We start from the raw sequence: 24,493 nt of genomic DNA, 5'->3' as shown, positions 1-24,493 counted from the left end.
TATCCTTAATCTATCTACAATTAAAAATTTAAAATATTAACGTATTAGGTGTTAATGTTAAACGATATTATTTTTAAATCTAACTAATAAAATATTATTAATAAATTATTCGAAACTTAAATTAACTTAACATAATACATACATGTAAAGGGCAAGCATTATAGAGAATTGTATAATATTGTTAATATTATTTTTAACAACAAATTACTTGAATAATTACTATTAAAATGACATAAATTAAATATTTTGTATATTTTTGATCGTAATAATATATATTCTTAGTACCAACATCATAAATTTCCTTTTGTTAATTCTTAAAAGTAATACTGGCATATTCTCTTACTACTACTAACTCATTTCTCACTTCCACCAGTATCCATGATGTCCGTAATATCCATACGGCCAGCCGTATCCATATCCATGGCCGTAGAGCGGATACGACCAGTATCCGCCGTAGTATGGGTAGTATCCTCCCCAGCCGCCCCAGTGGCCGCCGTAGCCACCCCAATGTCCGCCCCAATGTGAAGCAGCGACTTGCAGGTCGCCTTTCTCAGGACCTGCAGTATCCAGCTGTTCTACATCTGAAGGTGCCGGTGCAGCGGTTATTGCTAGAAATAGCGCGGCGAAAAACACAAGTGTGCCCTGCGTAAGAAAAACAAAAAACAGTTTTTTTTTATTTAGTGTACTGGAATAATCTATACTAATAAAATTAGAATGTCTGTCTGTAATATTGAAAAAAATCCTATGTTAAAAATGTCTGTATGTCTGTCCGCATGACCGTGTTTGGTCTGGGTAATCTCCGGAGCGTCTGGTCCAATTTCGACGGAACTTTTTTTAATTCCGCGCTGAGGAAGTTGCGAGTTTCCACTAGTAATATTATAATATATTTTCTAAGTCCCTTACACTTTACATTATGCTAAAATCTATAAATATAAAAGAAAGTCGTGTTAGTTACACTATTTATAACTCAAGAACGGCTTTACCGATATGGCTGACAATTGGTGAGGAGGTAGCTTAAAGCCAGGAGACGGACATAGGATACTATTTCTTCATTTTTTTTAACTTAATTTAACTTATACTAATATTATAAATGCGAATGTTTAGATGGATGTGATGTGGATGGATGGATGGGTGGGCTAAACTAATTAAGTTTTTTTTATATATCCACGCGGACGGAGTCGCGGACGACAGCTAGTAATACATAAACTATAGCCAGGAATACTTTCGGTAAATACAATCATAAATCATATTTCTACGACTATAATGAAATCTCTCGAATCACAATATCAATCTTACATAATTATTTGTGGGAAATGATATGATAAAAAGATCTGTCATTCAGGCCTTAATTCTGAGAAATTCACACGAGCTAGTATGCAACAGATAGAACGAAAAACATAGATTTATCCAAGTTATAATAACCGTTATCTAGATAAGAGGTAACTTGTTAGTTCCTGTATGATGAATTTTTACATTTAGTAAACGCGACTCAATCAAATAAGGGAATATATGTATTATATTAACAAAAAAAATTATCATTTTGAAGAAAACACACTGTACTGTTTTATTTGGCTTTATCTCTCACCTAGCAAATCATCACTTAAAAGAACATATTGTAAATAGTAACTAAGTATTTTTCAATTAGATGAATACTTTCAGACTTTTTTCAGTACCAAGTGAGCAAAGAGAACTTAGCTGTAACTTATGTTAGTTAAAATTCCACAATTACAATGAACTAATTAGCAATAAATAAAAGTATAAAGAATCATCTCTCCCTACCTGGACAAACCAAATAATTTGTTTTGTTGAAAATAATGAACAAAGTGATCTTATAAGGGTTCCGTTTTTTTATGAGGTACGGAACCCTAAAAATTTATTGTTATGCGAGCTTTAATTATCTAAATGGGATTTTAAAAGTATGTATGAAAAGACAAACAAAATCTTCCTCCATTCTATCTTTAATTATAGATAACTAGCTGTAGCCCGCGACTTCGTCCGCGCGGGATTATAAAATAGATGTTGGCCGATTCTCAGACCTACTCAAAAAGCTCACAAAATTTCCTGAGAATCGGTCAAGCCGTTTCGGAGGAGTATGGGAACTAAAATTGTGACACGAGAATTTTATATATAAGATTAAGTTTACTTACTAATGAATAAGTACCATCTTTCCAAATGGCGACTAACCATGAAGTAAAACTTGAAAATTAAATTTCGGGAAAAATACGCAAAGGATTAAAAAGGCACTTACTTTGAAAGCCATGTTGTCGCGAATATCTCTGCAGACTGATGGCGTATGGTATTGGCAAGCATTTTATATGCCCGCCGCGTCCTAGGCACGGCTTTACGGCTCCCTTAGCGGTGCCAATGACCTCCATGGTGTTAGACCATAGCATCACAACGTCATAGTACGTCTTAGATGATTAAAGGGTTGATGGTCACTTGCTAGCATTTGTTTTAAACGTAGGAAAATCGTAAACTTACTGATTGTAGATAGACTTATAGACTTTATGATTCTGCACGTTGGCCAATCTACGGCAAGTGCAGTGCATTACTTACCGTAAGTTTCTGAGACCAAAGTCCACGTTTTAAAAATATCGTTATCTCTGTTTTGTCAAAGATTATGATAGGGATGACGATATAATTTACACAGGGATTTACGTCTTATAAACCAACGTTTATTCTAAGAGTCCACGTTTTTACGTAGTTAACTAAATTACTACTTAACCGTGATAAATACAGCTTGTTTAGAATTAAACGTTCAATATTAACTACATGTAGTGGGAGGAGTCTAGTAACAAATGATGTTAGTGAAGTCATTTGAAACAATATTATAGGGAAAAGTAATTTAAAAAGAAAATAAAATATTGTGAGAAGAAAATTAACGGTGATTCTTTTTTACATCATCTGCTTTTTGATAAGGGCTTTTAAAACATTCGCGAACTATACCAAGTTATTTTGAAGACAATTAGAGCAATGACAGTATGTTTTTATACAAATAATACGCAATGGAAACAATAAAACACATAAAACTGATCGTGACGACAGAAATCAATTACATTTCATTTATTCATTGTCGTTTAAGACAAAGAACCGCCGAAACAATGTTGATTTCACAGTTAAACGTACAGTTAAAGTAGACTCTATTAGATTTAAGTGAAACGAATTTAAATATCCGATTAAAAGACGTAGAAAAAGAAGAAGAAGAAGGTCTTACGTTCTACGTCGACAGCTGCTAACCGTGGTCTGGTTTTCATCGATTTATTTTCGTCTTTAATTTGATCTGATATTAAGCATAATTTATGAGATATATTTCACAAACCTAGATCATCTCTGTGATATCTATTTATAGTGGATTAGCTCTCGCCTGCGACTCCATTCACGCGGAATTAAAAAAAAAATTAATTAGTAGCCTATGTGTCGTTCCAGACTATGTTCTACATCTGTGCCAAATTTTTTAAAGATCTGTATAGCCGTTTCGAAGAAACATCCGTCGATCCATCCATCCAAATATTAGCATTAATATAATATTATTAGGAAAAAGTTATGATACGAGTCACACTTTGTAACGGCCCCAAGTTGATGGTCTGTCAGCTGGTGGTGCTTGGTCAAAAGTTAAAAGCAATCGTAGATGCGTGCCGTATGCTGATACCTAAAATCGTGTTCAGTGAAGCGTTCGTGCAATATTGCGACTAGCAAGTTTGGATATTACTATACTAATGTGATCAAACATATTAGTAATGGTGAATATAATACTATCTCTCACTAATAGTTGTAACCTTGAACGCGTAAATTACGCAGACTACAGATTGCCGGATGCCTAATTGCATTGTTTAAATTTTACAAGGTTTGTTTTCAATAGGACAGGAATGTAACGAAAAATAATGTATATAAGCAAAATAAACGATTCTTATTAGAATAATATCTATATATTATTGTAGAATTTTCACCCATTTAAATAATTCTAATTGAACCGATCTATATAGAACTCAAAAATAGAAATCAAAAAACATGACCTATTGTATAGAAGTAAGTAAATTATGTTCAGTAGTTGATAGACAAAATTTAACGATGATTTTAAATTAAATAAATTTTTTGGATTGTTCTCAAGGATCGTATGTGTGATTTGACCTTAATTGAAGCAATTAATCCTTGTCGTGAGTTATTTGTTTATTAATATTAAAATACCTTTAAACCGTTATCTTAACACCCGATTATCTTTCTAAGAATATCGTCATTGAATGAAATTGTCATTCCTTTGCCGAAAACGTCACAGCGTTAGCTCGAATATACCGAAATTGAGACGTGGCTCGAATGGATAAGATAGACAGGTGTATCCTAAAGGTAAGGCTATGGTGATATGAGTGATTGATTACTCACAATGTGTTTTAATACAGAAGCCGTGGTATTTAGTAGCCTGTGTTCTTCCAGACTATGTTCTGTATCCCTGCCAAATTTAAACGAGATTGGTCGCGCCGTTCTGGAGATAACTTTTAACAAATAACCACCAGTAAATAATAACCAGTAAGATTTTTATCAAATCCACTTTTCCTATTTATCTATCCACTTTTCCTATCTATTATAAATCATCTCAAATACTCTAAATCTTTGTGAATGTAAAATATTTATCATCAAACGCTATTCTCATGAAATCGCTAACGGTTATGTAATAAATCCTCACACTAATTATGACTAAGTCATATTATATTTGCGTCACAGAAGCTACGAACTCAACTTCAATGGATTTTATTCATAAAGCGATACTCTTCAATGGATACTTTGTCATATTTTATCAAATAACAGATAATTTTACGACAAAATAATATAAAACATTATTTAACTTATTTCTCGTAAATAACTTCGATGAAGAAAAGGCATATTTTTTAATATTTATATTATTTACATATTTCAAATTTTTACATAAGTGTTTACAGCGATGGAACAGACAGCGTTTTAATAAAAAAAAAACAAAAGAAGAACTCCACTTGGGAACCCTACCATGCGAGCGCAACGATTTGGGGTCGATTTTTTATATTATTTAGTTTTATTTTTAGTTTTAGTATATAGTTTATTTAATATATAATAGTATTCTTTAATTCATTTGTTTTGTAGTGGTTAGTTATTTAGTAAGATTATATTATAATTATTTTCCCTAGAACAAAGAAAAATAAAATAAGAAAATGCTCCATTTCAAATCTTCATAACGTCATGTAACTCCTTATTACGATATCAAATAATAAGCCAGGTCTGCTATGATAAAGGTCGATTAAGAAACCATTGCAATTTATGTCATTACCTGACATAACACCTTGCAATATCCGTTAAAGGGTCAATTGTTATGCTTCAAAGAATAGGGACATGGAATAAGTACAGCGTAAAAAAGTTAATTATGCGAAATTTACTCATATGTAAACTAGTTACGGTATACTTTTGAATACACCAAACTTTAAATCGAACATTGTGATTTTAAAGATATTTTACTTTGAATGTAAATTAAAATACGTAAGTTTTGGCTTTTTCTAAAAAAAAACTTTACATTAATATCGGATAAGAACAGTTCAGAGAATTCAGACATGAAAAAAGCAGAACAAGGGAGGAGGAGGAGGCACAGAAATAGACATATAGGAAGGAAATATTCCCCATCTGTTCGTCATCTCTACCGATTAAAGGTAGGCAACGCATCTGCAAAAGCAAATATCCATATGCAACAATCGATTTACTATTTTAGCGAATTCAAGTGGCCGTTTGCTCATTTTCCACTTTTTGCTATAAAAAAAGTGTTCCCAAACATTTTAATATTGATTTGTTCGGTGCCAGAATTTAGTACTGAGTATCCATAGTTGTCAACCAACCCGCACTTGGCCAGCGTGGTTGACTATGGCCCAATCACCCTTAACTTAGGGTAGGCTCCGAGACCCTCGGTGGGGACGTATAGTGAGCTGATGATGATGATCCATAGTTGATTCAAGTTTTCTTTTAGACATACATATGAAGGAGTAGCAGATTAGGTATTGCAAAAAAATCTTACACACGTACAAAACATGCTATAAGTATAAATTTAGTACTAACGTATACAATGGTGGGTATTGTCGTATGCAGACTTACGCAACAAAAAGATTATATGTCTCTGGGACTGCAATTAACGTATGTAGGTAAGGCGTGGTTATTTTTTGTACATACTTTAGTATTGTATACACACTGGCGGTTGTTACGAAAGTTTGATAAGTTTACTAAGATTTAAACGAACGTTTAATTATATTTTTATAACCAAACACACGTAATAAATAGCCATATCACGCTCTACTGGGATCGATCTATTATTACGGATAGGACTATTGCTGCCAATAGGCCCGATATAGTAATAATAGACCGCACTGAGAGTTGTGTAATGTTAGTCGATGTCACTAAAATACCTAGATTTGGCTCACGAGGTTACCGCCATGTGGCGTATGAAATCGACTACCATTATTCCGATAGTCGTATCGGTGAATGGACTGATAGCGAAGAGCTTCGACCAACATCTCAAGAAGCTCTCGCTACACTAAGTTTACTAAGATTTAAACGAACGTTTAATTATATTTATATAACCAAACACACGTAAACTATTGAAATAGTTCGTCGGTTGTTGAATTTTTACCGGGGTGTCCGGCACCAAAATATTTTAAATCGTCATTCCTGTCTTTCATCTTTAACAAAATAAAGACAACAATATGTTTTAAATGGCGATTTTGGTCTAAGAAACCCACGGTTAATAAGACAGGGTTCTACAAAATTCTTAGTGGTAGTCGTTGATGGCAGCTTGCAACAAAATTATAACACAGATATTTTTTTGGCAACTATGCTTTATTTTTGACATTATAAACTTATGAATAAATTAAAATAAATACTTATAACCTGAAGCTATTTACAAGGTTTATATTCACAGGTTAAGGAATTCCTCGATCTATTATATTTAAAAAACAATTTAATAATATAATGACTAACTTTAAGCATGCCTTCTCTGGTGGGTGTCAGGATACAAGAAGATGAAACAATAAAAAAAAAATATTTATTTCTTGGTTAATTAGGGTTTATCGCCATCTTGTGTCGTTAAACAACATTATCTAGTAGTTTGTGTCACCATCAATTTAATGTTTTCATTTCTGATATTTTTTATTATATAACATGATTGTTACATTATAAAACCTAAGTAAAGTGTAGTAATCTAAGATTTTTTTATTTATGAAATATTCATTAAATCTCGAACTAGTGAGATATGTGAAGTTATAACCATTGTTCGATAGGCGTGTAGTTAACTTCGTTGTGGGACGCGGGGCTTAGTATCCTTCCTCTGACGAAAGATGGCGCTTGCCTTTCAAAATATTCTGCAACGTTGCCGCTCATACTGCCGTAGGGGATGCCACCTGAAATTGAAAAAACATATTATAAACTTATTTATAATATCCAATCATGTCTTTTAATTTTTGCTACAACTAATATGAAATAATTGCGAAAGAAAGAAATAAAATCAAATTTTACACATCAAAATGAGAAAAAATTTTTAGAAAATTATAGTACATTTTTTATTTTCAAATAATCTAACAAGAGATAATCAACTGTATATAGATTACTATAATTTCATTTCAGTTGTTGATTGTAGACATAAATAAAACTTAATTCCATAATCAAAAGTGGACAAACTAAAGTTTTCAATGTTTAAAAAGTTATGTAACGATTTGAACTAATTGAATCTTATTACATTTAAAATCAATGTTGCATAATTTACCATAAGAAAGGCCTGGGCCGGGGAGTGGTGGTTGCCCAGCGCTGTCAGGACTCGCAATTGTAAGCGATAGTAGCGCAAACAGGGCGCAAAGTAAAATGGAAATCTGTAACAAAACACACCAATACTTTTTATGCAAGTTTTCGCCATTCCTCGTACTTCCAGTTACATATTTTTTGTATATTTTATATATATATATATATAGTATGATAACTGTCACCCGACTCTGTCCAATCGGTATTAAAAAAAACTTAATTAGTAGCCTATGTGTTCTTCTAACCTATGCTCTACATCTATGACAAATTTCAGCGAGATCTATGCAGCCGTTCAGGAGAGACCTTCAAACAAACATCCATCTATCTACCCATCTAAACATTTGTATTTTTTTTATATCATAAGGTGGCAAACGAGCGAGCGGCCACCTGAAATCGCTGAAATAGCGAAGTGACCGTTGCCCACTGTCATACGCAATTGGATATGAGTTGCCTACCTTTAATTGAGGGAGGAGAGGATGCAGAAAATATTTTCCCTTTCGATGCATCCTCTCATCCGGAAAGTCCACTTCCACTTCCCATCCTTTCCTTATAAGAAAAGAGATGGGAAGGGAAATAGGACTAAATTAGGCCTGCGGGACGCACACTCATCAGACGAAACGCGGGATTGCTTCCACTTGACGCCTGTCTTCTGTGTGGTCGTGGTATTTCACCGGGCGAGCCAGGCCATGTCGTGCGAAGATGTTAAAGCTGGCTCTACCACAGTTAAATTTTGTATTTGCTGTTAGTATAATTAGTCAGATTTGAACAACCGTTTCGTTGCTACCTTCTATAATCTTAAAAGGTCAACGAACTTTGAAAAGCCGTATGTTATTATTATCGGAGACATATTTGACCATTGAAAGCAAATATTTCAAACAACTCAATAAATAAGATAAAACTTTACAAATCGTTCAATAAACAAACGCTTGCCTTAAATGGTTTTTAGATCGTAATATATCAAATAATTAGAACAACTTACGGCCTTAAGTCTAGCGATACCAGATTTATTTTACTACTATTATGATTGGTTTTTTCTTCTAAATTGTGTATTTTATGTCTCCATTTACTTAAAATAAATAAATACTTGCAATTCTTATTACAGTCTAACATGATAATAATTTTAATTATGGGATTCCGCAGCCGGTGGTGTTTAATTTTAATATAATATGTTTTGTATATTTTTTTTTGGATATGAAATGTCATCATCATCATCAGCTCACTATACGTCCCCACCGAGGGGCTCGGGGCCTACCCTAAATGAGGAATGATTAGGCCATAGTCAACCACGCTGGCCACGTGCGGGTTGGCTGACTTCACACATATCTTTGGATTTATTCTCAGATACGTGCAGGTTGCATCACGATGTTTTCCTTCGCCGTAAGAACGTCGGATAAATGTACATATGTAAATCGGAAATGGAAAAACACATTGGTACATGGCGGGATTCGAACCCAAGACCTGCAGATTGCAAGTCAAGTGCTTGACCCCTGAGCCACCGACGCTCCCTATCCTATGAAATGTACTATATTAAAAATATGATAAATAAATGTATAAGAATTTTAATAAAAATATGTAGACAACAAACACTAAAAACACAAAAACAAATAAATTAAATTAAATTCAACAAATTAAAAAAGTTTTTAATTTTGTTTTTCAGAATTAAGAAGTATAATTATTTTTCGAATTTCGAATAACTTTATAACTCGACATTGTACTTATAATGCATTGTTCTACTGCCGATATTTCTGATCACCTCTCACCTTGTCTCTACAACATATGTTACGTTTATTACAGAGTGTTAAGAATATATTTATTATTGTCTATGCCCATTGTCATCATTGTAAGGGCATTGGCAACACAACTTAACCTTGTCTATGATAAAATCTATACAAAGTGAATTGTTATATTTAAGTTGAATACTTTGTTTTATCAAGGTAGTAGCTGTCGCTCGCGACTTCGTCCGCGAATTAAAAAAACAATTTAATTATGCCTATGTGTTCCTTCAGACTATATTTTACATCTGTACTAAATTTCATTGAAATCCGTTGAGACGTTCTGGAGATACTTTCTAACAAATATCCATCCATCCATTTAAATATTCGAATTTATAATATTACTAAGATATGTATAGTAGCATCGCATTTTAATCCTTTTAAATATAACATTAGTTAACACTATGCTCGGATCAATATTATGGATCGGTTATTCGTTTCAAACCTCTTTGATTAACCCTTAAAATAAATGTTTAGATTGCCACCGTTTGTTTGGTTGTAACAACTTATTAATTAAAACAAGAACAATTATTTAATAATAACTTGTATTTTCGAGGTAAAATTAACAAGAGCAGGAAGTATTTGAGGTTTAAGGTCAACCTTGCGAAATTATGAGTTGTTTGACAGGATTGTAAAGGTTAATTATTTATAGTACGCAAATCATGTTCACTTATCGTCGTTTTTGAGACCATCCTGTATAAAACATATTGTTATCTCTGTTTTGTTAAAGATAATGAGAGGGATGACATGTTTTATGCAGGGGTTTGGGCTTAGATAGTAACGCTTCTAGACGCTTGTAATTTTATAGGACGTATAAAAACAATAAGTTTCCCAATGTCGAACACATCTATAAAACCATATTATCATCTCTCTTACTCTGTACTAAAAAATAGAGATAGCGATATGTTTTGTACAGATGATTCGATAGTTGAAACCGTTGGAAGGTTTGCAGTTGTTAATTGGTCTATCTATTAAAGTTTACTTAAACGTTCTTCAATTTTTAACTTTATTGCTCAATGTTAGAGTACAGAGTTGCATATTTATGTCAATTAAAAACTAACTATGTCAATAGCTTTCAAAGTATTTTAGAGACTTAGGACATCAAAACAAGATGCACAACGTCGTTTGAATATGTAACCAGTTACTAGAAGTGACATATATGCGAATCAAAGATGTAGTTTTACTAAAAGAGCTTGAACGTGAAAAATCAAGGTTAAGCATTTGAAGCCTTACAAGACCGATCGAAGTGTTAACATTGTTGACATAGAATTTTTATTGCACTTTTAATGGAGTTTAGATAAAATTACACGAATTAAAAAAAAAAAAAAACTTATGTTTAGACCAATCATAATTTATGATTGCTTGCTATTGAGAAAATGGAAACTTTTTAATAATGAAAACAAATTGATGTATTATTGTATTTGAAAACTGACTTGTTACAGTTATAATAAAGGAATGCGACCAAGTGAATAATCTTTGAACGCGATTTTTTATGTATTTATTGTTAGGAAGAAAATCCGACACTGTGCCGGTGTATCGGCGCAACGCTAGCCTTATAAAATGTCAACGTTTATGTCCCCTCACTAATCAATCTACACTTCACTTGATAACGAAAGCGCGCGATTCGCGCCAAAGGATTCTAACTAATGTCTTAAAGTATGTATATTTAAATCCTAAACGATCAGACTTAATGATTTGTTCGAATTCTATTTATGTACATCGTTCGTAGTATTTTTCCAGTTATTACATAATAATTGTCTTTTATCAAATTAAAAATTAGTTTTCATGATACAAAATTTATGAATATCGTATTTAAATATTTCTCAAGTTCTGCTTAAGTAACGATTAAATAACAATAAGTAAAAGCGGAAACGATGGAACTTCATATTGACAATCGACAATAAACTTTCATCGACCTAATGCCGTCGACCCGCGAGGTCGGAACTTACATAACGGCTATCTTATCATTTTACATAAGAACTAAAAGGTAAATAACCATATTTTTATATATTGTAACAATCAAATAAGTATATAAATATATTTTCTGCTTCTTTAAGTATTTATATCGATTTTAATCTTTTACATAATACAAATGTACTTTCATTAAAAAAGTGACAAAAAGTATGTTTTTTAATACATAACGTAGGCATATATATTGTAATGTTTACGTAAAATACAATGTGTAAACTTCTATATAGATTGTTAAAGCTTTAAGCTTTGACCCTGATCTACGAGTATATATGTTTGTATGTTACAAATTGTATCAGAACACATATTATTTAAAACTAGACCGGTATTAACACTCTTATATATAAATACTAATTAGAGAACTAATGAAAAAACCGCAAGAAACACAAAAACAAAAGAATTGAAAACTTAACTCGTTGTTTTCACTGCCAAAGCACATGAACCAAAACAATTTGCTATCCCTTTCATTATCTTTGAATAAACAGAGATAACAGATGTTTCAGCAGTCAAAATATACGGTTATATAATAGAGGAAAATGTGTAAACAAATAATAAAAGGAACTAACCTGCCGTTGTGTAATCATGTCTGCTTATTGTAGACTAGAGTGAGCCGCGCGTCATATCGCACACTACTTATATTGTAGAGATGCGGCCCTCAAATTGTCGGGTCATTCTGCAAACGGAATACGAGAACAACGAACCAAAGGCCATTTAATCTGACATTGAATAATCATGTGACCGAAGAAAGTTCACGTTTGAAAATTTATTCGAATTGCGTAAAAATACGCTGCTATTTACAAGGTTTTCGTTTACGCAGCGATAAAGGAATTTTTCAACTGTTATAACATTTGATAAAAAATTTGCAAGGTTTTTAAAGTGGTTTATATTTGTTAAATTAAAATTAAATATGAAAACATTAAATCAGTAAATTATTATGATATGCAAATAATATAACGTTAAGTTATAAACTTTATAAGTAGCCTATGTATTGTTCCAAACTATGTCCTACATCTGGGCCAAATTTCATCAAGATCCGTTGAGCCATTCCGGAGATACCTTCTAACAAACATCCATCCATACAATCCTTCGCATTTACAACATTAGTAAGATTACTTAAGTTCATATAATAATATATTATGTCACATATTAACACTTTAGAGTGTAACAGAACAGACCTCTTCCTTAGTGCTTATGACGCGAAGTTAAGTCCACTGAGCCTTGATAACTTAATGCCGGCTGTATATAACTTGACGCACGATTAACTTGAGCTTAATCTGTTAAGTACAACTCACACGCTCTATATACCAGCTATACAACCTTCATACACATTCGTACAACATAACATTGTATTAGCATTTATGAGAGGAATTATTTTTTAATAATTTATACATATGTATAAGGTTCTTAAGGTATAATAGAATAATGAAGGTTGCATTAATAATACGATTGTATCTGATGAAATAGAACATTAAATAACTACTTTGCTAACAAGTCAGTTTTAACAATGGTAGACGCCAGCAAAAACATTTTTTGCAGCGGATCGCCAAACAGGCGTCGCGTGGAAGCAATTCCGCGTATCGTTTAATGAGTGTACGTGCCGATGGACTAATTTGAGTCCCCATTCTCTTCCCACTCTTTTGTTATAAGAATAGAATGGAAAGGGGTAGGATGGTGAAATATCCTCACTCTGTGTATCCTCCTCTGAATCCTCCTATTTCGGCGAATTTAGGTGGCACTTGCATCAACTGAATTATGGAATTTAATTAGACCCATAGTACCCATCATCATCATCATCATCAGCTCACTATACGTCTCCACCGAGGGGCTCGGAGCCTACCCTAAGTTGAGGGTGGGTTATAGTACCCATAGTTAATTTTTTTTTAAATATTTCATTAATTTTTTCTACAAAGTTATTGATAAAAATATTGCGAATTTTGTTTACATCAATATAAAAATTGAAATTGAAAAATCAATTATTTGGTTCCATTTTTATATTGATTTTACTATAAAGTAATTTAACGGAAATTTCCGTTTATTCAATAACAATTTTATAGGTCGTAAGTCAACGACCGACTTTTAATTCTTACCGTAGATTTTCACTGTTAAAATACCTGTATAAGAAATTACTGTCGTCTCTCTTATTATCTTTGAAAAAGATAAGAACAACAAAATGTTTTTCTGCACACATTTCGTCAGTGTAAACTCACGGTTACTTGCAATACCAAATGCGTAATTTGATCGTCAATAAAAACATAACTAAGAGACATTTTTTCATATTGATTCCTTTATCGAATGGCTTACAGATTTGAAGATAAAAAGTGTCATTAAAAATATTTCCTTGACTAGCATTTTCTAATCAGCAGAACTGCAATTGCGCTGCTCTGTGGTATCACAATTGCAACATGAAAATCCGGTATAGTCTTTTACTATTGTTGAAGAACTTAGTCTATGACCAAACCAAGGAAAAATCAATATTTTAATTAACACGCTGAAAAGATTATGTTAAGTAATCTGTTGTCCATTTTCAACTCCATTGCCGCGTCACTAATACAAAATAATGTTAATTCTTCTGTTTTATTTTTCAAAGAGAAAGATAGGGTAGGTAGGGGGTAGGTAGGTAGGGGGGGTAGGTTATAATAGGGAAATAAGACAAGAATATTAAGTTCTAAAGTGCAGTGTGCATCTAGATTAATAATAAAACACTTTGGTAACCTTTAAGTACCGATATACGTTTTTGTCACGTATCTGCCATAACTTTTAGAAATCTCTATGGCACTGGGAAGGGGTAAAACTTGCAACTTGACCACCTGCCGTGGCCTCATAGGCCCCACCTTGTTACTTTAAGGTTAAGCAGAGTTAAGATTTTAAACGCTTCAGCTTTTGTATTGCAGCTTAGTATTTTAACAGGCGCATAGTTACTTGGTACAGTCGAGTCCACTGTATCGAGTACAGTCGCAAACACTGGCTTGAGTACAGTCACGTCCAATGGATCGATTACAACGGGCGCAGTCGTTTGTTGCGAAACCAAATTCATAAGATGAAATAACAGAAATTAACTGGTGCAAGTTTATCTTTACAACGTTGTATTTGAGGATCGGTTTTGTGGTTTGGAAATTTTATTACTGTTACTAACAGTTCAATAACTTTTCAAATAAAAAATCGAAATCTAATTACTTGGAGTGGATAGAAAAACATGTAACATTTTAAGTAACACTATTAATGAGTTATTTATTTTGTAAAAGAATTCTAGACCAAATAAATATAATCAACATTTAAAACGGCTTTAAAGGTACGCGTCCACTGACACACGCCGGACGCACCGGACGCACTACCCGCAACGGATTTTAGTTTGTATGATTTTATATTGCACTGCGTTTATCCACGCCGACTGCATCGAAAGACAGAACAAATCCATTTAATCCGTGCGTGCAGTGCGTACGGCGAGCCAATGGAAGCGTACCTTAATAGGCAATTTATGAACGTGTAAATTTAAACTTACTTGTACTATAGGATATATTAATATGTAACTGAATATTATCTAGGTGTGTCGCACTAATATGGTTAATATAAATAAATTGCGAATAAGCAATATCTAGATAGCCTTGTACTATGACAAATATTTCCAACGAGAAATATAAATTTAATTCTATAAAGCTCATATACATTTGTGTCTGTTTAGGTTTAAATACAGTAGCTAAACGATAGCCGATTAAGGCGCTTCGTACACATGGCGGTGTAGAGGGGACCTGCTGAATTTAGTCGCTAAGCGACTAACGCAACACTCCAAAGGTTGGTACACAGTCACGCATCATCGAAATTTCTCTCAGACATCGCCAAAGTAGCTCTCAATATGTTTGTCAAGATCGTCGTGAGAGATGTTGCTGCGATTTTAAAGATGGCGCAGTTGACATAACCTCAAAGTAAGCCGTGTAGTCGCTATGCCTGTACTAATTGTATAGACAACTCGCATCGTCGATTCATCATGTGTATGGAGCTAGCGATACTCGCTACTCGCAATGCAACAGCAGCTACTTTTCCGCAGTCAATACAGTAGCAAAGTGCGCTTTACTTTTTTATAAATGTACGTCGAAAAATTCCTTAGTATAAAAACAGGAAGGCACGTGCATTAGGGCCTGTTATGTCAAATTGCAGGCAGTCGTGCGTAGCTGTGAAAAATCATTGGCTAGTTGTTATAAAACATTAAATTAAAACTTTAAATTTAATTAATCACATCAAGTGGTTATTAAAAACAGTGGTTTTAAACGTTTAGTTTTGATCATTAAATGAAATTGAGAACCTTAATTAGATAAAGTCTCAAATCAACGATGATAGCGAGAGGGCATGAGAACAAGGACATAATTTCTTGACTAGATGGTATCTTTTAGAAATATCTGTATTCTCGTTTGTGTTTTGCAATTAGATAAATGATCTTATGTAGGTGAAGTTACTTAATATAAATTGACTTCCTTTCCCACTTCACCTATACAAATAAACAAATTTAATAGCTTTTTACGTTGCAATGTAGCCTGTAACCGATGAGGGCGTGACAGCATCGGTAAAAACCAAAGAGATTCAAATATAATATTAGTAGTAGAGTGGACATTACGTACCGTTTCCTTTAAATATTTAATGTTATCACATTAAATAATTGCAATCGTCTTTACCGCTCTCTATTAGAAGTGTCCAACTAAACAACCGAAACTGGACAAGTAGTACAACTTTTTAAGAATAGGGATTGCTTAGTAATGTCCTGTCTATTAATATTGGTATGTGTTAAATATCTTTAGCATAAACGCAACACATTTCAAGCTTCCTTTACTTTCAAACAACCAGAGGCCGCACCGGCGAGCCGAGCTCGCGTTACGTCAAGATCGACAATGCTTCAATTTCGATGCGATTGCGAATCGAATTACATAAAGAAATGTCCCCCCGTATAGTTGCACAAATCACTTTGCGCGTTATCGATATTGCATCGAAATCGATAAACATCAGTATCGATTTTTATGCTCGAATGAAGTTAAGACATCTGAACTTCAAATTACAATGATCTAATTGAAAGAATAATAAAAAAAAATTGCAAAATGTAATAATAGAGAAAACCTATTTGTTAAAACATATTTAATTACTCAAAAAATATTTTGAATATTTTCAAACAAACGAATGGGTTGGTATTCCTTAACCAGTGGTAGATCCTGTTTTAAAATTTTTGCATGAATTGGCCCGGCTCGCCCGGTGAAATACCACGACCACACAGAAAACAGGCGTGAAGTGGAAGCAATTCCGCGTTTCTTCTGATGAGAGTGCGTCCCGGAGGCCTCATTTAGTCCTCTTTCCCTTCCCACCCTTTTTTATAAGGAAAGGATGAGTAGTGAAAGTGGACTTTCCGGATGAGAGAATACATAGGAAGGGAAAATTGAGGGTAGGCAACGCATATGCAATTGCGTATGTCTATGGGCAGCGATCGCTTCGCTATTTCAGCGATTTCAGGTGGCCGCTCGCTCGTTTGTCACCTTATAATATAAAAAAACGATTATTTTTTATTGTGAAGTAACTCACATAAGACCCTAAGTTCAATTAACATTTAATAAAAAGTTGTCACGATTCATTAACATTAAAAAAATATGTTAAAAAGCCGTAATTAAAAACTCACACAAATTGCTCAAAGCTTAATGTAAAAATCGATTTCTGAGTTAATCAATGTTTCGATTTCCGTCGGACCGTAAATGAAGTTCTGTATGATGACATTGTAAAGATTGCAAGCGACGGTCGTGCTTTAGTTTCGCAAATCGACTTAAATTCGAAACTGAATCTATTTCGTTATATATAATTGTTTTGTTTTTTATTCCTTCGACTCTTTATCGATTTATTTTCAAAGTAATTTTAGTCAACTGATTAAAAATCTCTTTTTATATTGGCCTGACATAATTTAATCTGTATCATTGTCTTTAAGAGCATATTTTAATGAATATAACAAACATGACAATTAGATTATAAACCATTAATTGTTAAATAGGTTATTTAGGGAATTTTGTCTTCTCAATAAATAATTCAACATATAATAAACATATTTTCTCTGCGACGGGCATATTGTGAAAATGTGCAAAGCTTTCGTTGCACAAACGTTCTCGTTATAGTTCAGTTAAAGGGCAATAATTTAAATTGTACGTACAGTTACACACAAAATAAATACCAAAATTAAATTTAAGTAACATTTAAAACATTAAAAAAAAGTAAATGTAAAATTTTCAATAGTTTACGTATTTTAATTATTTTAAATGTGAAGTTCAAATTAAATTATTTAATACAAAGAATCAATTTTACTCTACTATTAAAAGTGAAAACTAAGTTATTTCAGTTTGATAATCATAAACACAATTTTTCTAGCTAAGATCAGGTTAATTCACAAAGTTTTTATAGACAAAGTAATTAAATCACTATCGAAAACACTATAATCGTAACTTGTCTACAAGTCGTAGTTTGTTAATAACTAATCCAGATATTAGCATTAAGAGAAACTAAACGATACTTAACAACCGAAAACTGTTCGCAAATAAGTCGACCGGTCAGTGCCTACCGTGGGAGTCTAGGACTAGAATACCTATGTTTCGCCATATGTCGCAACCGCTTTGGCTTTCGAAAACCACTCCCGTTATAATTGTCTTATTGGCACATTATGAAACACCAGAGTCTAATATAATTTATACCTTTTGCTAAGTATTCCATACCCTACTTTAATATTAATTAATTACTGCTTATGTGTATGATAAATCGCTATATATTAATTGTAAAGCAATTTTTCAATCTTACCTTCTCACTTTTTCAATTTAGATTTGCAGAACTGAAACTAGTTATTAGAAAATGTTTGAATATCGGATTGAGTCCGGAAGATTGTTAAATCCTGATTTTAGCCAAAGCTTTCACTTACTACAAAGAGTTCTCGACTCTCACAAACATTCGCATCCTAACAAAGCTAACTTTCTTTCATGACCTTATTCAGTATGTCATTTACTTACATCTTAAATGACCCAGGAACATAACTACCTACTATAGTTACTGTTTTTATATATTAAAAAAATCGTTTAAAATAAAAACCATTAATCTGCGGTGAGTGTCATTTACTTTCCATTTTATTCTATTAATCGCACTATCATCTTATTTTGTCCGTTTCGAATCAACACAATTTATCTTTTGACCTCTTCAATGCTCAACTTAAACGATGTCCTCGAATTTCTGGCTTTGTAATAATTCAGTTATATGCTTAATGATGTAGGCCAGAGAAAGCATATTCATGACACAACAAAATCATAGTACTAAAGAAAGGTGTGCTTACATTTTAATGCAACTGAAAATAAGATTCTACTAAATATTTATACTAAAGTTTTAACTTGTCAAATCGAATACATTCTTGATAATTATAATAGTTTACTTCATACTTTTAAACTTCTCGATTACTTAAGAAATGTTTCATAGCTAGTCTTTGTATCACTTATAACTTGGACCAAACTTCACCATCAAAGCGAGCGGTCACTTGCAATCGGCCCGCAACGAATAACCGAGGAGATAAAAGCAGTACTCAGCCCGTTTACTGATTCAGTTGACCGAAGTTTTCGTCGCGATTCGTGATGTAAAAACATGATCCGAGTTTTAGCTTTTCTTGTGCTTCAATATACGTTGTGCTTGACAATTCGAGTACCAGTTGAGTGGAATGATAACAGTGAAGTGCAAAAAGATCAGTTAAAAAACCAAAATGATTTACCAGTTGAGACACCTACACCAAAAGTGGCGCAGCAAATTGCACAGAAACCTATCCCTAAAGAGTACTTCGAGTACACAGCGAAAAAACCTCAATTTGCTGTTGATGTTGCCAATTTCCATGGTGTGAAATCTCCGGAAAACCATTTCAAGGCCCACCCTGTTAGACCACATACGGGTGTCAACAAACCTGAGCTCGGAAAGCATAAAATTTTCGATCCCAGAAAACAAATACATGCGCCATTCCAACAATTCCTAAACAACAATAAACATCTTAGCCACGTAACACCAGTTTCAACTAAATATAATGTATTCCATCCATACAAAGCGGAGGAACCGGCGTTAAAAATAATTTATCAAGATCCTTTTCTTTCAAAAGTACAAAATGACGTGAGGGCAACTAAAAATCGATTGCAGTTATACGAAAATAGTGCTGGCGAATCTGATATCAAAAAGAGTGAAAATTTAGAAAGTCTACATGAAACGGACCGCAAAAAAAGTCCTCCCCAAAACAAGCCAACCCAGTTTGAAATACATAGACCACAACGGCGACCTATATACTATATGCCACCAATAACAAACAACAAGCGAGATAATATTTTAAATAATAAAATAAGACATCCTTGGGGACAAAGTTATGGTAAAGTTACTCCAAATCACTATCGTCCAATAAAAAATCATTTGCAGAATGTTAGGCAACAACACGCTTTAAAATATGATGATGAACACAATGAATATCCCCAGTTACGACCTGCCGAATTACATGAAGAAAAGCCTGATGGATATGACATTTATAAAAAAGGCAAGGAAAAATTTTCGCAGTTAAGAAATAATGTTGATGAAACCATTAACAAAGCAGTTAACGAAAATCGTCCTAGTAAACATCAAACCTTAGAATTACAAAGTACTAGTAATGAAAATGAAAATGATGATGATGAAGTAGAGTTTTCCCCCGTTAAGAATTATGCGCAAGTAAGAAAAATTGAAACAGTTAAACATGTTCCTCGAGACGCGGCATTTCTAGATGCCGAAACGTATGAAGATATATTAAATGCACCTCGTCTTAGAGAAGCAGTAAAAAGTTCCAAAGCTCACACCATTTATTCAGAAGAGGGTTATGAAGATGCTGCTTATGATCATGCCGGAGAACAAAAACATGCATCTGATCTCGAAGGTCACGGAGGTTACCTTAAGGAAAATGAGGCAAGTGAAGGAAAATATAAAATACCAAGCTTTAGTGGAAAATACGAAGATGGAAAAGGGACTTCATATGGAGATAGTATAATACATGGAGAAAAATGGAAAAATAATGAGAAAGAAAAAGAGGAATTAAAGGAAGAGAATGATTATTCTGAGAATGATAGTGATTATTTTATTGAAAATGATGAACAAAGCAAACGATTGACTGAAAGAAACTCTCCCGAAAGTGAACATTTTCAAGGCGCAAATTCCCAACATGACTTAAGTAAAAGAGAAACAAATTTTGAGGTACCTGAAATAAATTTAAGTTCAACTTTTTTAACTGAGGAAGAACTGCGAAAAACATCTGAAAATAAAACTCAAGTAGGTAAACTTGAACATAAATCAACCAAGTATCCATATTACCATCAAAATTTAGAAGTGATTAATAAAGATTCGCCTTTAAGATACGCTGAAAATTTTAAGAATATCCCAAAAAAGACTAAAGGAGGAACTGAGTTTTATGATTCCCGGAAGCAATACGAATGTCCTGAAGTGGATGACAATGTTGATCCAGTTCCAGAAAAATTAAAAAAGGGTGGTCATCCTGACGACAACAATGAAGATGACGATGACCAAAGCTTTAACGAAAGCGACAAGAAACCACGTTTGAAAGGTCTTGGTGACAAAATTGATTGTTTTAAAGTGAAATATTTCGGAGAAAATCCTCTAGATAGCCCATTTTTTGAGGAAGAACTTATTTCTGATCCAGAACCAATTATGGCACCAATTTCAAACATATTTAAATTCTACAATGAACAAAACAATCCGTTAGTACTCGCGAGTAAAACTGACAGCGGGATGAATCAAGATGAGGTAAAAAATAACGACACAAAAGTTAACGATACATTAGCACAAAAACTTTTACTTAATATTTTGAAATCCGAGGGAATGAACGTTAATGACGCCAAAGATAATAATCAAAATGAAATGAAAAGAGAAGAACTAGCAAGAAAAAAAAGAGCAACTCCTTTTATTTACGAACCGTACAAAATAATAAGAGACAGTCAAATACAGGACTCTAAGAAAACAACTACGTCAAGTAATATAAGTCCGTTAATCAAACAATTGCAGTCTAGTAGAGTGGCTGACAGAGTTACAACAAATTTAAATAAAGATCAACCGGTTAAAAGAAATACTGTAAACCTTTCTTATAAAAACATAAGCAAAAAAGATAGAGAAAAAAGACAAAAAACACCTGAAAAAGAAACATCAAATTCAACATTTGTCGATGTTAATGAAGGTTTGCGACAGGGTGAACCTCGATTTGAACAAAGACCAATAAATCACAAACCTCAGTATACGCCTATAGAAATAAAAAGATCGATGTCTCCTGAGGCCTATAAAAATCATACAATCGACGCTGGCAAGGAAGAAAAATCTAAAAGTCAAGTAAAGCGTATCGAAAGAGGACATAATAACGAGAATGAAAATTCAAATAGAGAATTTTTTGATGTATCCAAATATTTGCCAGAATCGCTTGAGTTACAAAAACCTGAATCATCCAACAGAGTCAAGAAAATTAGGGAATTCTCTGACCGTAAACCAGAAACTCCAGAAGCGGATGTGCTACCTGAATCAGAAGAAAGTAAAGAAAGTGATGAGTATGATGAATATGATGATGACGAAGATGAAGAGATAGTTCTTACAACAACCTCAACCACAACCACATCAAAACCAACGATTAGAAAGAGAATTCGAATACTAACTACTACAAGCACACCTCGTACTGAAGAAATAGTAGATCAACAGGTACCTAAATTGCAATTAACTACACGATTCCGCAATACTATAGATAAAGGAATTCACGAGGGTGAAGTCTCAAGGCCAATCAACAAAAAATTGATCGATGAAGATGACATAATTATTCCTAAATATAGAGAAAAGAAAAGAAAAAGTGCTAAAAGCACTTTTGTAACAGATACAAAAAGCTATGATCAAGGAAACGATGACATGAGAAAAGAAGACATTGACGAATTAATCGGCATTAAGCACGATATGGAAGAATATATTCCTGATTACGAAAAAGAAAAGGAGACAAAACAGAAATTGAACAGAAAAACAAAATATGAAAACGACTTTGAAAATGATGATGATGATGATGATGATGATGACGATGACAGTGGCGAAGACGATGAAGATGCTGACAGAAATGATAACTATGATTCCGCTGATATCGAGGATAGTGATGAAAGTACAGAAGAAGACATTAAAGTTACTACGCCTGAGCCAACTAAACAAACGCTGATTCAAACAACGGTAGCTCCTGAAACTACGACAGCAGTTCGAAGGCTGAAAATAGATCTGAAACCAGTCATATCAAAGAAAAAAATTGAAATACATAAAGATCTTCCAGATAATAACAACTTAACTCAATTCAAGCAAGATATTAAGGAAATAGAAGTAATCAAAGAAATACCTAGGAAAACAGAAAAAAATGCAGAAATTCTACAATTATACAAAGATGAAAATTTGGCCCGAGAAGTTAACAAAATATTTGATGTGGAAATATTCGACGATGATGTTGATCTCAAAAATGGTCCACGACACGGAGGCAATTACAGAAGTATAGAATCTGTAGAATCAGAAAATTCACCAATTACCGCGACAGAAGAAAAAAATAATAGAGAACCCTTAAATAATTCTACAAAGGTTTCTCCATCTGTGGAAAATGAAACTACAAAACAAACCAAACGTATTCAAGAGAGAAGAAGCCAGCACGATAATGTAAGAACGAGAAGTACTACTCAACGATCAAGACGAAGTCGTGGTCCAAATCCGAGATTAAAGGATCTTAACAATGCCCCGAATACGTTATCTGGTTCAACGGTGCACGGCGGTAATTTAAAATTAAGTAATGGGGAAAATAGAAGTAACCAAAATAAAAAGAGCGAAAAACTTATAGAATTAAATGAAGATCATGATGAACATAATGGAGATGATAGTGGAAATATGCACGGCGGGAACTTTAAATCTTATGGTAACTCCAGAAATAGCGGAAGAGATTTGCATGGAGGCAATTATAGAAGTGCAAAAATCATTCAAGCTGATGAACGTAATAGACCTTCGCATGAAAGAAAGGAAAGTAAAGGTGATAGTTCCAAACATATGAGAACAAATTCAGTAGCAGTACTGGATACCTTTGCACGTGTTATTCCAACATTAACCACCACTGCACCATATATTTTAGATCCTAGTAAAAGAATGTATTATTATGTCGATACGTAAAGAATTTATGTTAGTAGAAGTTAGTATAAATTATGCTAGGATCCAAAATTAGCAGTGCCACTTTTCTATTAAAACGTTTGTGAAAGTGTTAAAAATTTGGTTACAATTTAATGGTATAAAATTATGCCTTGTAAGGTCACTACGATAAACTATCTGTGATAAATACAAAATTGTTACCTTTTCTTATACATCAATGAATGTAAGAATGTCTATTTAAATTGTTTTATTAAATAATTGATTAATTTAAAACGTGTTTTTTTTCCCTATGGGTCAAAGTCAGGTCTTACCAATTTGAAGTAAAAATTATTTATTGGTTGAATAAACATTTAGGACGCATTGGTTTTGTCATACTATTACTATTTTGTTTTTTAATATTTCTAGAGCGATTTTAGTAGCCTGTCCCACTTTGAGAATAACAGTGTAACAAACACAGCGCTTTCTCTTTCAATGATACTTCAGAAAGTAATTGCAGTTCAATAACTTATTTAAATGTAAGTATAGTTTAAAAATTAAACAAAAAAAAAGAATTTTATTTGTATAGAAACCAGAACTGAATCTTTAAGTTTGCGTTACGTAAAATGTTATAAAGTCAAAAATTTAAAATAATTTTTATTTCATTTACATATAAGGAAACATATATGTAACTTAAAGAACTTAATATATAACTTAACTAAAATAATAAAAAATAAATTAAAATAAATAATTTACATTGCATCATAAATTTGGCTTCGTTATAATAT

General features: G+C 33.0%; 3 protein-coding genes across 3 annotated transcripts; 1 reads left to right on the top strand and 2 right to left on the bottom strand.

Moving 5' to 3' along the window:
* Nucleotides 1-207: 207 nt before the first annotated feature.
* LOC106125248 (neuropeptide-like protein 29) lies at nucleotides 208-2,278 on the bottom strand. The gene is made up of 2 exons (XM_013322355.1): nucleotides 2,249-2,278; nucleotides 208-642 (listed from the first exon to the last, which is right to left on the bottom strand). The coding sequence occupies exons 1-2, from the start codon at nucleotides 2,258-2,260 to the stop codon at nucleotides 361-363; spliced, it is 294 nt and encodes a 97-aa protein (XP_013177809.1). The 5' UTR covers nucleotides 2,261-2,278; the 3' UTR covers nucleotides 208-360.
* Nucleotides 2,279-7,056: 4,778 nt separating this feature from the next.
* On the bottom strand, nucleotides 7,057-12,154 carry LOC106125240 (uncharacterized). Its single transcript, XM_013322349.1, has 3 exons — nucleotides 12,101-12,154; nucleotides 7,763-7,865; nucleotides 7,057-7,400 (listed from the first exon to the last, which is right to left on the bottom strand). Exons 1-3 carry the CDS (start codon nucleotides 12,116-12,118, stop codon nucleotides 7,261-7,263), a joined length of 261 nt encoding a protein of 86 aa, XP_013177803.1. The 5' UTR covers nucleotides 12,119-12,154; the 3' UTR covers nucleotides 7,057-7,260.
* Nucleotides 12,155-19,140: 6,986 nt separating this feature from the next.
* On the top strand, nucleotides 19,141-23,753 carry LOC106125064 (uncharacterized). Its single transcript, XM_013322148.1, has one exon. It carries the CDS (start codon nucleotides 19,167-19,169, stop codon nucleotides 23,751-23,753), a length of 4,587 nt encoding a protein of 1,528 aa, XP_013177602.1. The 5' UTR covers nucleotides 19,141-19,166.
* The last annotated feature ends 740 nt before the right edge of the window (nucleotides 23,754-24,493 follow it).

The sequence above is a fragment of the Papilio xuthus genome, unplaced genomic scaffold (assembly GCF_000836235.2).
Source record: "Papilio xuthus unplaced genomic scaffold, Pxut_1.1 DF825928.1, whole genome shotgun sequence".
Taxonomy (NCBI): domain Eukaryota; kingdom Metazoa; phylum Arthropoda; class Insecta; order Lepidoptera; family Papilionidae; genus Papilio; species Papilio xuthus.
The sequence above is the reverse complement of the archived record's forward strand: the minus strand, read 5'-3'. Positions and strand labels throughout refer to the sequence as shown.

What these genes read in the sequence shown, in the direction of transcription:
- LOC106125240 (XM_013322349.1), bottom strand. An exon ending in CGGCCCAGGCCTTTCTTATG is followed by an intron (nt 7,401 to 7,762) that starts GTAAATTATGCA and finishes TTTCAATTTCAG; the next exon opens with GTGGCATCCCCTACGGCAGT.
- LOC106125064 (XM_013322148.1), top strand. Translation starts at nt 19,167, where the DNA reads ATGATCCGAGTTTTAGCTTTTCTTGTGCTTCAATATACGTTGTGCTTG.